The sequence below is a fragment of the Carcharhinus amblyrhynchos genome, chromosome 4, assembly GCF_965287045.1.
Source record: "Carcharhinus amblyrhynchos chromosome 4, sCarAmb.v2.hapA, whole genome shotgun sequence".
Taxonomy (NCBI): domain Eukaryota; kingdom Metazoa; phylum Chordata; class Chondrichthyes; order Carcharhiniformes; family Carcharhinidae; genus Carcharhinus; species Carcharhinus amblyrhynchos.
Window position 1 is genome coordinate 45,085,489 of NC_137327.1, and position 14,121 is coordinate 45,099,609.

Here is a 14,121-nt window from a genome sequence, read left to right on the forward strand (position 1 = left end):
AGAACAGTGTTAATGTTTCAAATCAGCTTGAGAGAGAGGAAAAATCTATTTGATATTGTACTGTAACTGGAAGAAAATACAACAAATGTGTAGCAAGCTTAAGAACAAGAAATAGGTAACCAGGTACAGGGGGTGAGGGAGGACGAGGGGGAAGGATTGCTTTTGCATTGAGACAGAAATGCGTGGGATATTCAAAAAGGGGTTAAGATGGAGAAGAAAGGTCACAATTTAAAGCTGTTGAACTCAAATTTAGTTCAATGAAGTTTGAGAATGCCCAGTGAAGTTTGTTATCCATCTGTCCATATTGGAGGATATAAGTAAGGGTTGCTTGTAACTTCTTCAGAAACTGTGGTACAAAAAGTGTAACATTCCTGTTGGTGGGGAGTGGGTCTTCAAAGTGGAAAATGTGTCCAGAAGTCACCTGTATCTGTATGTGACATTAGCCAGAGGTTTAGAATGCATAGACTATAGTTAAAATCAGCTCATATCAGTATTCTTATTTCCCCCTTTTTACTATTTTCCTTCTGGGATAGGAGCTTGTGTTGGTGCAGCTCCCACCCAACCCCCAATCAGTGTGAAATCCACCCTAACTAAATAACTAGGAATAAAAGCGTTAAAATAAAAAGAGCAAATGCTGGAGAAACTCAGCCTATGTGGAGCGAGAAACAAGAATTAATATTTTGAGTCCAATATGAGCAGCCTTCAGAATAGAAACATTGAACAGGGTTCACCTGTGTTCAGTTCGAATGAGTTTCACATCATCTGATTTGTATTGTGACAATGTAGGAGAGGGAAAAGATCCCCTAGATTTCTGGGAATATGATTCGCCTTTACATTAGCATAATTGGAGCTGATGGCGTAGTAGTAATGTCACTGGATTTATAATCCAGAGGCCCACACAAATTCTCTGGGAACATAGGTTCAAATCCCACCATGGCAGCTGGTGGAATTTAAATTCAAATTGGAGTCTCAGTAATGGAGACCATGAAGCTGGCACCGATCTTTGTTTAATGAAAAAAACTCACTCAACAATTCCTTTTAGGAAGGAAATCTGCCATCCTTACCTGATCTGGCCTACATGTGACTACAGACCCACAGCAATGTGATTGACTTTTACGGATGGCATGGTGGCACAGTGGTTTGCTGCCTCGCAGCATCAGGGATCTGGGTTTGATTCTGGCCTCGGGTCACTGTCTGTGTGGAGTTTGCACATTCTCTCTGTGTCAATGTGGGTTTTCTCAGTGTGCTCTGGTTTCCTCCCACACTCCAAAGATGTGCAGGGTAGGTGGATTGGCCAGGGAAAATTGCCGCTTAGTGTCAGAAGGACTAGCAGGGTAAATATGTGGGGTTGTGGGGATGGTGTCTGGGTGGGATTGTTGTTGGTGCAGACTCAATGTGTTGAATGGCCTCCATCTACACTGTAGGGATTCTATAAGTCTATGAAATGCATTTTCTTCCAAAAAGTAAATGCACTGTCCACTAGAGCCACACAGAGCAGGAAAGTCCCAAATTCAGTTCCGTCTTTGCTAAGCTTATCGAACTCAGTTCAGAATGGCCATCAGAATTGGTGACATCACCTGGGGATTAGAAAGCAGCAACATCATCCAAATGGAGTTAACACGGAATTGAATGTGATACTCCAAGAATTGAAATGTCTATTGATGTTCAGGTAAGGAATGGTCATTTGGATGACAGCAGTGTAGCCCAGCTCAAGTCAGCAGCTTCAATAGAGGAAGGGCGAGGGCGGTGATGAGAAACAGAATACAGAGAATAAGCAACAAATTCGCTACTTGCTGAAATGAACAATTGCGGAGAAAACCCAAATCTTGTCATCTTCTTTCCCTCAGGAGTCTCAGACGTAGAGATAGAAAGACAAGCCGATGAAACAGATTCTGCAGCAATGGAACAACTGTTGACAATCGGCAGTCGTTCTCTGGAATCTCGTCCAGCCTCTGCTGATACAACTGCTGTAAACGACGGACTTACAAATGTGGAGACAACTTTTGCAGACATTGTTACAGACTTACCGACTGAAGGTCTGAAACTGAGGCATTGCACCAGGAACCGGCCAAGACCAAATAGAACCAGAAAACACCCACCTTCCAAACTCAGTGTAAGTTTCTGAAGCATTGTTTATAGAGACAAGCTAACACTGCGGCCAAAGAACATTTGGCCAGTCGCTTACTTTGCACAATCCACTGGTTTACTTGCTAATCATTTACTTCATCAGCAAAAATGATCAGGGAGAAGTAAAACTAAATAACGATCATGAAAATAGTTCATTTCTTCCTGTTCATCTTGTCAGTCCACTTGTTCCAGTGTCAAAGAATTGAATGATCCAGGCCTCATTACGACCAGTGTAGACTAAAGCCGAGGGTCTAGATCCCAAGCTGTTTTCCAGTTTTTGGATAAACTTTGTTAGTGTCTGGCCTCCTGCAGAGTTTTTATTAATACTAAACCAACATTTCCAATACTCGAGACTTTGTTAAACTTTTTATTAATTTTGGACTAATTTTAAACGTGCGTTGTTAGCTGAGATCAAAGGGCAGCGTGAAAGGAAACATCTGTGTATCTGTCTGTCGGGGTGTGTGTGTGTAGCTCTCTCTCTCTGTCTCTCCCTTGTCCAGGTAAATTGCAGGATTAAATAATAGTGCAAAATTAATGTAACAGTGACAGAGGTCAGACACTGGCCACTTTGCGCCCTCCACTGGCATATCAGTCAATCACATTTAAATAGTTCCAGCAGGCATTCATAGAAATACATTGGAGAAGAGAGTTTTGAATAAGGTTCGGGATCGGAGTTAGGCTGAAAGGGAATTCCTCAATAATATCCACAATTTAACAATATGGAGTGGGGCAAGCTGTTGCAAATTTGGCAGCTAATTCTTCTTTTTGATATGCCTGGAGACACAAAGAAGGAGTAAAAGGAAAAAAAAGATTTCTGTCCTGTGATGTTCTCCCAGCAGAGCTGGTATTTCCTCTGAGGGTGGGAACTTAGTTATTCAATTTGCAATTGGCAACAATTAAACAAAAACTGTGATAACAAATAGTAATCGCTCTGTCCATCTCATAGAATCTCTACAGCGCAGAAAGAGGCCACTCAGCCCATTGAGTCTGCACTGACAACAACCCACCCAGGTCCTATCCCCATAACCCCTCATATTTACCCTCTCAATCTCCCTGACACTAAGAGTCAATTTAGCATGGCCAATCAACCTAACCTGCGCATCTTTGAATTGTGGGAGGAAACTGGAGCACCCGGAGGAAACCCAGGTGATGATGATATAAAAGCTGCCAATGTGCCAAATATTGGTGGAGGCCTCTCTCGGGGTCGCTTTCAGATTAGACAGCCTGAGGGTAAGGCAGCAAAGGTGGGGAGGCCTAAAAATATAAACACATTTTTCACCTCTGCATCATCAAGATCCTCTGTTTTCTACTCGAAGACTGTGAAATTGGCCATTCCTGCTGCTGCCAGCCTCTCATGTGCACTCAGTCTCAGCAACCCAAGCCTTACTGGGAATGAAAAGATCAGACCCGCACTGCATATTATTAGCTCTGTTCCTCCCTGTTCCCAGATTCTGGAGTCACTGTTTGGAAAGGAGTCACTATCAGCTGAGTAAGTCATTCGAGCAGTCATTGTTTTGTTTGTCTTGTAGCATCGTTTTCCATTACAGTCTAATGGGTTTTGTACTGTTCTGCTGATGCCTACTCTCCTTTGACTGTAATGCTTAAGTGAAGAGGGATTAGCAGGATAAATACAAGGGGTTATGGCCTGGTCAGGAGAGATTAGACCTCAAGTTTGAATGCATCAAAAAACCCAGTGCTGAGCGTGCCTCTAAACACGACACTAACTCGAGTGAAGGGTGGTTTTACTGTTTTTGGAGTTCTTACCAGAATACAAATGATTGCCAATTATGATTAACATGAATTTGCAAGTAGCTCATTCTGTGAGGAAATGCTTTAAAAACATTTGCGTTTTCTGATGTTTGAATAGTGTCAGACTGGGCTGTTGATTGTGTTCTGTTTGTGCCTGGTACGTGTACAGCCTATGGAGCAGGAGAAGGGAGACAGTGCAACTGAGAGCAAACTAGATCTAGGACTAGAAGAATTCTTCACCAAGAAGCCCATTAAGGAAGAAACGGGTTATGTGTCTGCTCCTCTGGACGATTCGCTACCCAGGTGAGTGACAAATGTTCTATCATATTTCAAACTTGAACTTTGAGTAAAAGAATTGAAATATCAGAAGCTGAGGCACTCACTGTGGAGTATCCAGCCAGTGACTTACTCTAGTAACCACAGTCACCAAAATCTTGCTACCATTTACACCGTGGGATTTTATGGTCCCGCTGATAGCACACCCTTGCAGCGTGTTTCCCAATGGTGAGAGATGCATTCAATGGGAAACACCATTGATAACGGCAGGACATAAGATCCTGTCTCCAACAAGTGGCACACTGCCTCCTGCTGCCACAAAACACACCGCAGAGAGGGAGGAAAATCCTGTCCAGTGCTTTTTCAGCTGGTCCTTGGTCAATGGTTATGCCCAGATTGTTGATGAAGAGGAATTCAGTGATGGTGCTGCAACTGAAGGTTATGGTGAGGAGGTGAGACTTGATGGGCTGAAGGACCTCTTCCATGCTGTAAAACTCTTCTTGGACCAGCTGGAAATAGCAGCAAAGTCAGTACTGAAAGTCTCAGACACAGGTGAAAGAGAAGGACAACAAAGTTGGGTCCTTCAGCCCAACTTGTCCATGCCCCCCAGTTTTTACCAACAAGCTAGTCCAAATTGTCCATGTTTGGCCCATATCACTCTATACCCATCTTACCCATGTAACTATCTAAATGCTTTATAAAAGACAAAATTGTGCCCGCCCCCTACTACCTCTGGCAGCTTGTTCCAGATATTCACCTTCCTCTGTGTGAAAAAATTACCCCTCTGCTCCCTCTTGTATCTCTCCCCTCTCACCTTAAACCTATGCCCTCTAGTTTTAGAATTCCTTACCTTTGGGAAAAGATATTGACTATCTAGCTGATCTATGACCCTCATTATTGTATAGACCTCCATAGATACCCCAAGCCTCCTGTGTTCCAGGGAAAAAGGCCCCAGTCTATCCGGTCTCCTCTTATAACTCAATAAACATAGAACATAGAACATTACAGTGCAGAACAGGCCCTTCGGCCCACGATGTTGCGCCAACCAGTTAAAAAACAATGACCCTCTAACCTAAACCAATCCCTTTTCATCCATAAACCTATCCACGGATCTCTTAAACGCCCCCAAACTAGGCGCATTTACAACTGCAGCAGGCAGGGCATTCCAATCCCTCACCACCCTCTGGGTAAAGAACCTACCCCTGACATCCGTCCGATAACTACCTCCCCTTAATTTAAAGCCATGCCCCCTCGTGCTAGCTTTCTCCATCCGAGGAAAAAGGCTATCACTATCCACCCTATCTAAACCTCTAATCATCTTATATGTTTCAATAAGATCCCCTCTTAGCCGCCTTCTTTCTAGTGAAAACAACCCCAAATCCCTCAGCCTCTCCTCATAGGACCTCCCCTCCGTACCAGGCAACATCCTGGTAAACCTCCTCTGCACCCTCTCCAAAGCCTCCACATCCTTCCTATAATGTGGGGACCAGAACTGCACACAATACTCCAAGTGCGGCCGCACCAGAGTTGCGTACAGTTGCAACATGACGCTGCGACTCCTAAATTCAATCCCCCTACCAATAAACACCAAGACACCGTATGCCTTCTTAACAACCTTATCTACTTGATTCCCTACTTTCAGGGATCTATGTACACATACACCTAGATCCCTCTGTTCATCCACACTATTCAGAGTCCTTCCGTTAGCCCTATACTCGACACATCTGTTATTCCTACCAAAGTGAATTACCTCACACTTCTCCACATTAAACTCCATCCGCCACCTCTCGGCCCAGCTCTGCAACCTGTCTAAGTCACCCTGCAAACTATGACACCCTTCCTCACAATCTACCACACCTCCGACTTTGGTGTCATCAGCAAATTTACTAATCCACCCAACTATACCCTCATCCAGGTCATTAATAAAAATTACAAACAGCAGTGGCCCCAAAACAGATCCCTGAGGCACACCACTCGTAACTGAACTCCATGATGAATATTTACCATCAACCACCACCCTCTGTCTCCTATCTGATAGCCAATTCCTGATCCAATTTCCAAGATTACCCTCAATCCCATACATCTGCATTTTCTGCAGAAGCCTACCATGGTGAACCTTATCAAACGCCTTACCAAAATCCATATATACCACGTCAACTGCCTTTCCCCCATCCACCTCTTTGGTCACTTTCTCAAAAAACTCAATAAGGTTAGTAAGGCACGACCTACCCGCTACAAAACCATGCTGACTATCTCCAATCAATTCATTACTCTCCAAATAACTATAAATCCTATCCCTAATAATTTTTTCTAAAACCTTGCCCACAACAGAAGTAAGACTCACCGGTCTTTAATTCCCAGGGAAGTCTCTGTTCCCCTTCTTAAACAATGGGACAACATTCGCTATCCTCCAATCTTCCGGTACTGTACCTGAGACCAACGACAACCTGAAGTAATCTTTTATAAAAGATTATAAAAGATTACTGAACAATGTTGACTCAACCTGAGGTTTCCACCTGCAATTTGACAGCATCAGTTGCACAGAAGGCATTGGCTGATAGTCATAGAAAGCAGGTTGAAAGCAAGGTTATCATTCTCTGCAGCTCCAAATAACAACATGTCATTTTGATGAATACTTGCAAAAATCTAATGTGTAACATCAAGTGATAGTGGGTATGATGTTGCCAGTGTCAATCTTGGTTGTCAGTTTTGCTTGTTTGTGTTATCACAGCACTAAAGATGAACAATTAGCACAACCAGTCAAAACTGGATTAGTTACAGCAGACACCCTGCTATTAATAGGATTAATGGTTGTCCGTAGTTATTATTGCAGGTACAGAAGGATCATTTGCGTTTCTGCTTCCTGGGTAATGAACACTACAATAAGTTACCATTTTTTACAGGGCTGTAAGAATATAAAACACTCCGTATGATCAACCATAATCATATTGAATAGTGATGCAGGCTTAAAGGGCCGAATGGTCTACACCTGCACCCAGTTTCTGTAATAACAATGAGAATATGCAGGGGGGTTTTGGGGGTGTGGGGGGTTTGAATCCACATTGACCGTCCGCAGGATTGATGGTGGGGGGACTCAAAGCCAGAAGTCTCCCTCCCCCACCGCAAGGCCCGATTTACAACAGGTTCACCTCGTCATGGCTCTGTCGTGGGGATTCCCCCGTGAGTGTAAAGGTAAGTATAGCCCCCAGGGGAGTGGCAGATGGCCAGCCAGTGCTTTAGCAGTGCCCCCGGCACTGCCCTAGCACAGATTGGCATCATGCTAACCTGGCAGTGCCAACATGTGCGAAGGGACACCTCCCCCTCTCTCACACACACTCACCTCCCCCTCTCTCACACACACTCACCTCCCCCTCTCTCTCACACACACTCACTCCTTCTCTCTAACATACACTCACCCCCCTCTCTCTCACACACACCTCCCTCTCTCTCACACACACTCACTCCCTCTCTCTCACACACACTCACCTCCCCCTCTCTCTCACACACTCACCTCCCCCTCTCTCACACACACACTCACTCCCTCTCTCTAACACACACTCACCTCCCCCTCTCTCACACACACTCACCTCCCTCTCTCACACACACTCACTTCCCTCTTTCTCAAACACTCTCATCTCCCTCTCTCTCACACACACTCACCTCCCTCTCTCACACACACTCACTTTCCCCTCTCTCTCACACACACTCACTTTCCCCTCTCTCACACACACACACTCATCTCCCTCTCTCTCACACACACTCACTTTCCCCTCTCTCACACACACACTCACTTTCCCCTCTCTCACACACACTCACCTCCCTCTCTCACATACACACTCACCTCCCTCTCTCTCACACACACTCACCTCCCTCTCTCTCACACACACTCACCTCCCTCTCTCTCTCACACACACTCACCTCCCTCCCTCTCTCACACACACTCACCTCCCTCTCTCTCACACACTCTCATCTCCCTCTCTCACACACACACTCACCTCCCCCTTTCACACACACTCACCTCCCTCTCTCACACACACACTCACCTCCCTCTCTCGCACACACACTCACCTCCCTCTCTCGCACACACACTCACCTCCCTCTCTCGCACACACACTCACCTCCCTCGCACACACACTCACCTCCCTCTCTCGCACACACACTCACCTCCCTCTCTCGCACACACACTCACCTCCCTCTCTCTCACACACACACTCACCTCCCCCTTTCACACACACTCACCTCCCTCTCTCTCACACACACACTCACCTCCCTCTCTCTCACACACACACTCACCTCCCTCTCTCTCACACACACACTCACCTCCCTCTCTCTCACACACACACTCACCTCCCTCTCTCTCACACACACACTCACCTCCCTCTCTCTCACACACACACTCACCTCCCTCTCTCTCACACACACACTCACCTCCCTCTCTCACACACACACTCACCTCCCTCTCTCACACACACACTCACCTCCCTCTCTCACACACACACTCACCTCCCTCTCTCACACACACACTCACCTCCCTCTCTCTCACACACTCACCTCCCTCTCTCTCTCACACACTCTCATCTCCCTCTCTCACACACACACTCACCTCCCTCTCTCACACACACACTCACCTCCCTCTCACACACACTCACCTCCCTCTCACACACACTCACCTCCCTCTCACACACACTCACCTCCCTCTCACACACACTCACCTCCCTCTCACACACACACTCACCTCCCTCTCACACACACACTCACCTCCCTCTCACACACACACTCACCTCCCTCTCTCTCACACACACTCATCTCCCTCTCTCACACACACACTCACCTCCCTCTCTCACACACACTCACCTCCTCCTCTCACACACACTCATCTCCCTCTCTCTCACACACTGTCATCTCCCTCTCTCTCACACACACTCACCTCCCTCTCTCACACACTCATCTCCCTCTCTCTCACACACACACTCACCTCCCTCTCTCACACACTCATCTCCCTCTCTCTCACATACACACTCACCTACCTCCCTCTCTCACACACACTCACCTCCCTCTCTCACACACTCACCTCCCTCTCTCTCACACACACACTCACCTCCCTCTCTCACACACTCATCTCCCTCTCTCTCACACACACTCACCCCCCCTCCTCACTTATAACTATGATTTCAAACAATACATCACCTCCATTTTTGTTAGTTAGAAATCTGATATAATACCTTGGTTTAAGAAGCCTATTGACTGAGGAATCCAAACCAGAGAAGGTGTTTGTTCTCCCAGGAGCTGTATCACTGATGTCTGGTTAGTTTTTAACTTATTTCTTTGTTTCTTGCAGAAAAGGCCAACCTCTAAAGCAAGAAGATGTGAGCACCTCATCATCGACTCTCCCAAAGACAAAGAAGAGATATCCCAAACTCAGTGACTTGTTTATCTTCAAGAAAACCAGGTTTATTAAACTGCAAAAGGCAGAGAAAGATTTTGAAGGAAACCAACAGAAAGGAAAGAAAAGTTTGTCTGTGGACATCACGAAACTCCAGAATAGACCTGAGGAGTCGCATGGCCAGGCTAAGCCTCAAGAGGGCAGTGCAGAACAAGCCAAGCAAGAACATAAGCCCGGGCACAAGTCATCATTAAGAAATGTCAAAGCTCGCTCATTAATTCTACTCCCAGGAAGTAAGGATGTTGAGGAATTGTCAATGCAGCTGACAATACGTGGCAAGGTGTGTCAAAAACAATGGGCATACTTTAAAAGCTTTCAGCAAATTGATAGATGATCTGGAGGAGGGAACCGAGTGTAGGGTGTCGAAATTTGCTGATGACACCAAGATTGGGGGAACGGCAAATTGTGCGGAGGGTGTGGAGAGTCTGCAGAAGGATCTAGATAGGCTGGGCGAATGGGCCAGGAAATGGCAAATGGAATTTAATGTTGGCAAGTGTGAGGTGGTCCACTTTGGTAGGAATAATGGTAGGAAGGACTATTACTTACGGGGCAAAAAACTGCAGCAGGCGACGGTGCAGAGGGACCTCGGGGTCCTTGTGCATGAGTCGCAAAAACCCAGCTTGCAGGTGCAGCAGGTGGTCAGGAAGGCGAATGGGATGCTGGCCTTCATAGCGAGGGGGATTGAATATAAAAGTAGGGAGGTCTTGCTGCAGCTGTATAGGGCATTGGTGAGGCCACAGCTGGAGTACTGTGTGCAGTTTTGGGCGCCGCACCTGCGCAAAGATATTTTGGCCTTGGAGGGAGTGCAGAGGAGGTTTACTAGGCTGATACCGGAGTTGAGGGGGTTGAGCTATGAGGAGAGGCTGAATAAACTGGGCTTGTACTCGTTAGAGTTTAGAAGAATGAGGGGAGATCTCATTGAGACGTATAAGATGATGAATGGGATGGATAGGATAGAGGTGGAGAGACTCTTCCCGCTTAAAAAAGACAGTAGGACTAGGGGGCACAGCCTCAAGATAAAAGGGGGGGCAGTTCAGAACGGAGTTGAGGAGGAACTTCTTCACTCAAAGGGTGGTGAATCTCTGGAATTCTCTGCCCGTTGAAGTGGTGGAGGCTGCCTCGCTAAATATTTTTAAGACACGGGTTGATGGGCTTTTGATAAGAGAGGGGATTAAGGGTTATGGAGAGAAAGCGGGAATGTGGAACTGAGCAGCGACAGATCAGCCATGATCTTATTGAATGGCGGGGCAGGCTCGAAGGGCTAGATGGCCTACTCCTGCTCCTATTTCTTATGTTCTTATGTACTATGGGCTAACAGAATAAAAACAAGTGCCAATGCTGGAATTCTGATATGAAATGAATCTTTGTGCATTGCCCAGATCTGGTGAAGGGCTACAACTGAAACATTAATCCGTTTTCCTCTTTTCAGATCCTGGTGAAACTGTGGTTTACTTCCAGCATTTTCTGTTTTTTAATGGATAACAACGCTGTTTAAGCGTTGCACCTTTCGTCTGTAATAACATTGTCATTATTCTGATTACTCTTCACCCCAACTTCAGACACTTCAGCATTACCTGGCTGTATGGATCTGGGGAGTCCCCAGACTCTCAAAACTGCTCTGAAATTCAGGACAGGTCTCCAATTCTGCTGCCAAGTTCATCCTGGTCAAGGACCAACTGAGGGATTTGTTGGCACCATATTTGACTTCAATATTTCTGTGGGAGATCAGAAAAATAAGACTCACCAGTGCACAGTGGTAGCAGTGTGTATCATCTATAGGATGCACTGCAGCAACACAGTAGTGACAACATCTTCCAAACCTACAACATCTTTATCACCTGTATGGACAAGGGCAGCAGAAGTGTGGAAATACCACCACCTCCAAGTTCTCCTCCATGCCACACCCCAATTGTCACTGGGGCAAAAATCCTGGGAACTCCCTATGTAACTGCACTGTGGGTGTAACTACACCACATAGATTGCAGTGATCCAAGAAGGCAGCACACCTCCTCCTTGATAAATGTAATTAGGAAGGGTGACATCCACATCCTGTGAAAGAATTAAAATAAAGGTCCAGCATCTCTCCAGATGTGGATTCTGCACAACCCAACAAAATTTTAGCAGTACTAAGGGGAGGACCAGTCTGGCTGAATGAAATGGCAAGGCTGTGAGTTGGAATAGCTGGAGAGGAGAGAATTTATGGCTGGAGAGAAAGAGAGAAATTAAGACCCTAATTGCGCCTTTGGCTGAATTGGTAATTGCGTAGAATAATTAACTCCTACAAACCAGAAGGTTCAAGCTTTTCATCGCATTCTCTGCTCAGTTAGCTGATTACAGGTAGAGTGAAAGTCAGGGTCTACTGCTGGCCTCGGCACCCTGGATCTTGACAAGAAGAGAAGAGGATTAATGTGGACTCATGGTGTGAAGTGACACATAGATGTGCTGTGTTAGGACAGGATCAAACTTGGGAGTGATGCGCTATATGGTCAGCATGAGTGCCAGTACCTATGGACCAGTAATCAGCCTGAGTTAACAATATCAGGAGAAGGCACAAAGGAAAGAAGATCCAAATATTAACAGTGAAAAAAAAATTGCATTGTTTTTTTCATGCCTTAAGTGTAAAGAGCTAGTAATGCGTGAAGTTTGTCTAAATTGAATAATCCATTGTCATTTGAAAGCTATGATTTGGTGAATTGATATTAGAGCTCTATCATTCTGTCCACTCACAGGAACCTCAGTCTGAGCTGTGTGAAGGAGGTCAGTTGCTTAGATCAGAGCTGCACACACACCGGGCTCTAGATAGAGCAGGTCTGAAGATGATGCACTCTGAACCGAAGATGAAACTGGTAAGAGATAAGCTCATTTTGAAAAGAGAGTGAGAGTATTTGAAGTTTCTGCTTTCCAGAGTCTGCAGCCACCCTAACGACACTGCACGGAAACTTCTATCAGCACATCAACCTGTGTAAAAACTGTGATTGCACTTAAAACAACACACTGGCTGTGAAGGACTTTGAGATGTCTTGGGGATGTGGGAAGGCAACTTGAAAAATCAAGTTCCTTTATCTCTCTAACATAGCTCAAATTGTATAGTTTATCTGAAGAATTATAAACCACGATATCTTTCAGCTGTAACTAAGTACTTTATGTGATGGAAGCAACAAGGTTTAATTTTCCACCTCAATGTAGGTGAGATTATTTAAATGTTCCCATTGATGAAGACACTGCCACCTAATGGAGATAGAAGCTTTGTGAACGGGAAGGGTGTGAGCCGTCAGTGGGCCTATGAGTAAGCTTGACGCCATATTCCTGTATACCCAGTGAAACCTGGTGATTACACTATGGAAAAGAGGGTGACCAGAAATAGTGTTGGCCATTTGAAAATTTATTATGTTTCTGTCGCTGAAAATAAGGAAGTGGGGGGGAGGGGCATAGAATGTTTGCAGCGCAGCGCAGAAGGGGGCCATTCAGCCCATTGTGTCTGTGCTGGCTCTCTGCAAGGTTAATTCACTTAATGCCACTCCCCTGCCTTTTCCCCCATTGTCCTGCAGATTCTTTCCGTTCAGGTAATGATTCAATTCATTTTTAAAAGCCACGAGCAAATCTGCCTCCATTACACTCTCAGGCAGTGCATTCCAGATCCCAACTACACAAAAATATTTTTCCTTTTGCTAATCATCTTACACCTGTGCCTCCTGGTGCTCAATCCTTCCACCAATAGGAACAGTTTCTCCCTGCCCAGACTCTGTTACGATTTTGAATACTTCCGTCAAATCTCTTCTCAACTTTCTCTTCTTCAAGATCAGTCACATCTTCTCCAGTGAAGTTCCTCATCCCTGGATTCCCTTCATGAATCTCTTCTGACCCTCTCCAATGCGTTCATATCCTCCTTAAAGTGTGATGCCTTGAACAAGACACAGTTCTCCAGTTGAGGCTAGACCTGTGCTTTATGCACATTTATAATAATTTATTTGCTTTTGTTCTCTGTGCCCTTATTTATAAAGCCCAGGATCCCATATGCTTTTTTAACCACCCTCTCAACCTGCCTTGCCACCTACAATGACTTGTGTACATATAACCCCAAGTCCTTCTGTTCTTTACAGGCTAAATAATTACTTAATTTCACTATTTACAATGGAGAAAGAGGTACAGAGATACAACCTGCCAGATGTCCCTGGAAAACTATTATTGAATCAGAGACAGGGACACAACAAAATTAATGTCAATAAGACAACAGTAATGAAGAAATTAGAAGTTTAAAGAATGACAGATCCCCAGGACCAGCTGGTTCCCCTTCAAGGGGTATCAAAGGAAGTAGGTGAGACATTGCAGATGGTCCAGTTACAGCCTTCCAAAGATTTCTCGATTCGGGAACCATTCTGTGATATTGAAAAGTTCAGTATCAATCTACTGTTTCAAAAAGGTGAAAGTGAAAAAGAGGGAATTATAGACCAGTTTGTCTAAAGTTGTTGGAGTCTATAATTAAGGATACGGTAACTAGGACCTTGATATTTTCAGCTGATCAGATA

General features: G+C 45.2%; 1 protein-coding gene and 1 long non-coding RNA gene across 5 annotated transcripts in view; one reads left to right on the top strand and one right to left on the bottom strand.

Annotated features, from left to right (window-relative positions):
* Positions 1-2,138, bottom strand: part of LOC145341961 (uncharacterized) — a 36,808-nt gene extending 34,670 nt beyond the window's left edge. For both annotated transcript variants that reach the window (XR_013886476.1, XR_013886475.1), the window contains exon 1: positions 2,028-2,138. This is a non-coding gene — a long non-coding RNA (uncharacterized LOC145341961). The remainder of the gene's footprint in view (positions 1-2,027) is intronic.
* carmil2 (capping protein regulator and myosin 1 linker 2) overlaps positions 1-14,121 on the top strand; it is a 151,638-nt gene that overhangs the window by 112,481 nt on the left and 25,036 nt on the right. For 2 of the 3 annotated variants that reach the window (XM_080187061.1, XM_080187062.1), the window contains exons 31-34: positions 1,848-2,113; positions 4,046-4,179; positions 9,491-9,875; positions 12,325-12,441. In XM_080187061.1, the coding sequence (XP_080043187.1) occupies positions 1,848-2,113; positions 4,046-4,179; positions 9,491-9,875; positions 12,325-12,441 (902 nt within the window). The remainder of the gene's footprint in view (positions 1-1,847; positions 2,114-4,045; positions 4,180-9,490; positions 9,876-12,324; positions 12,442-14,121) is intronic. The other variant, XM_080187063.1, reaches the window with a different exon arrangement.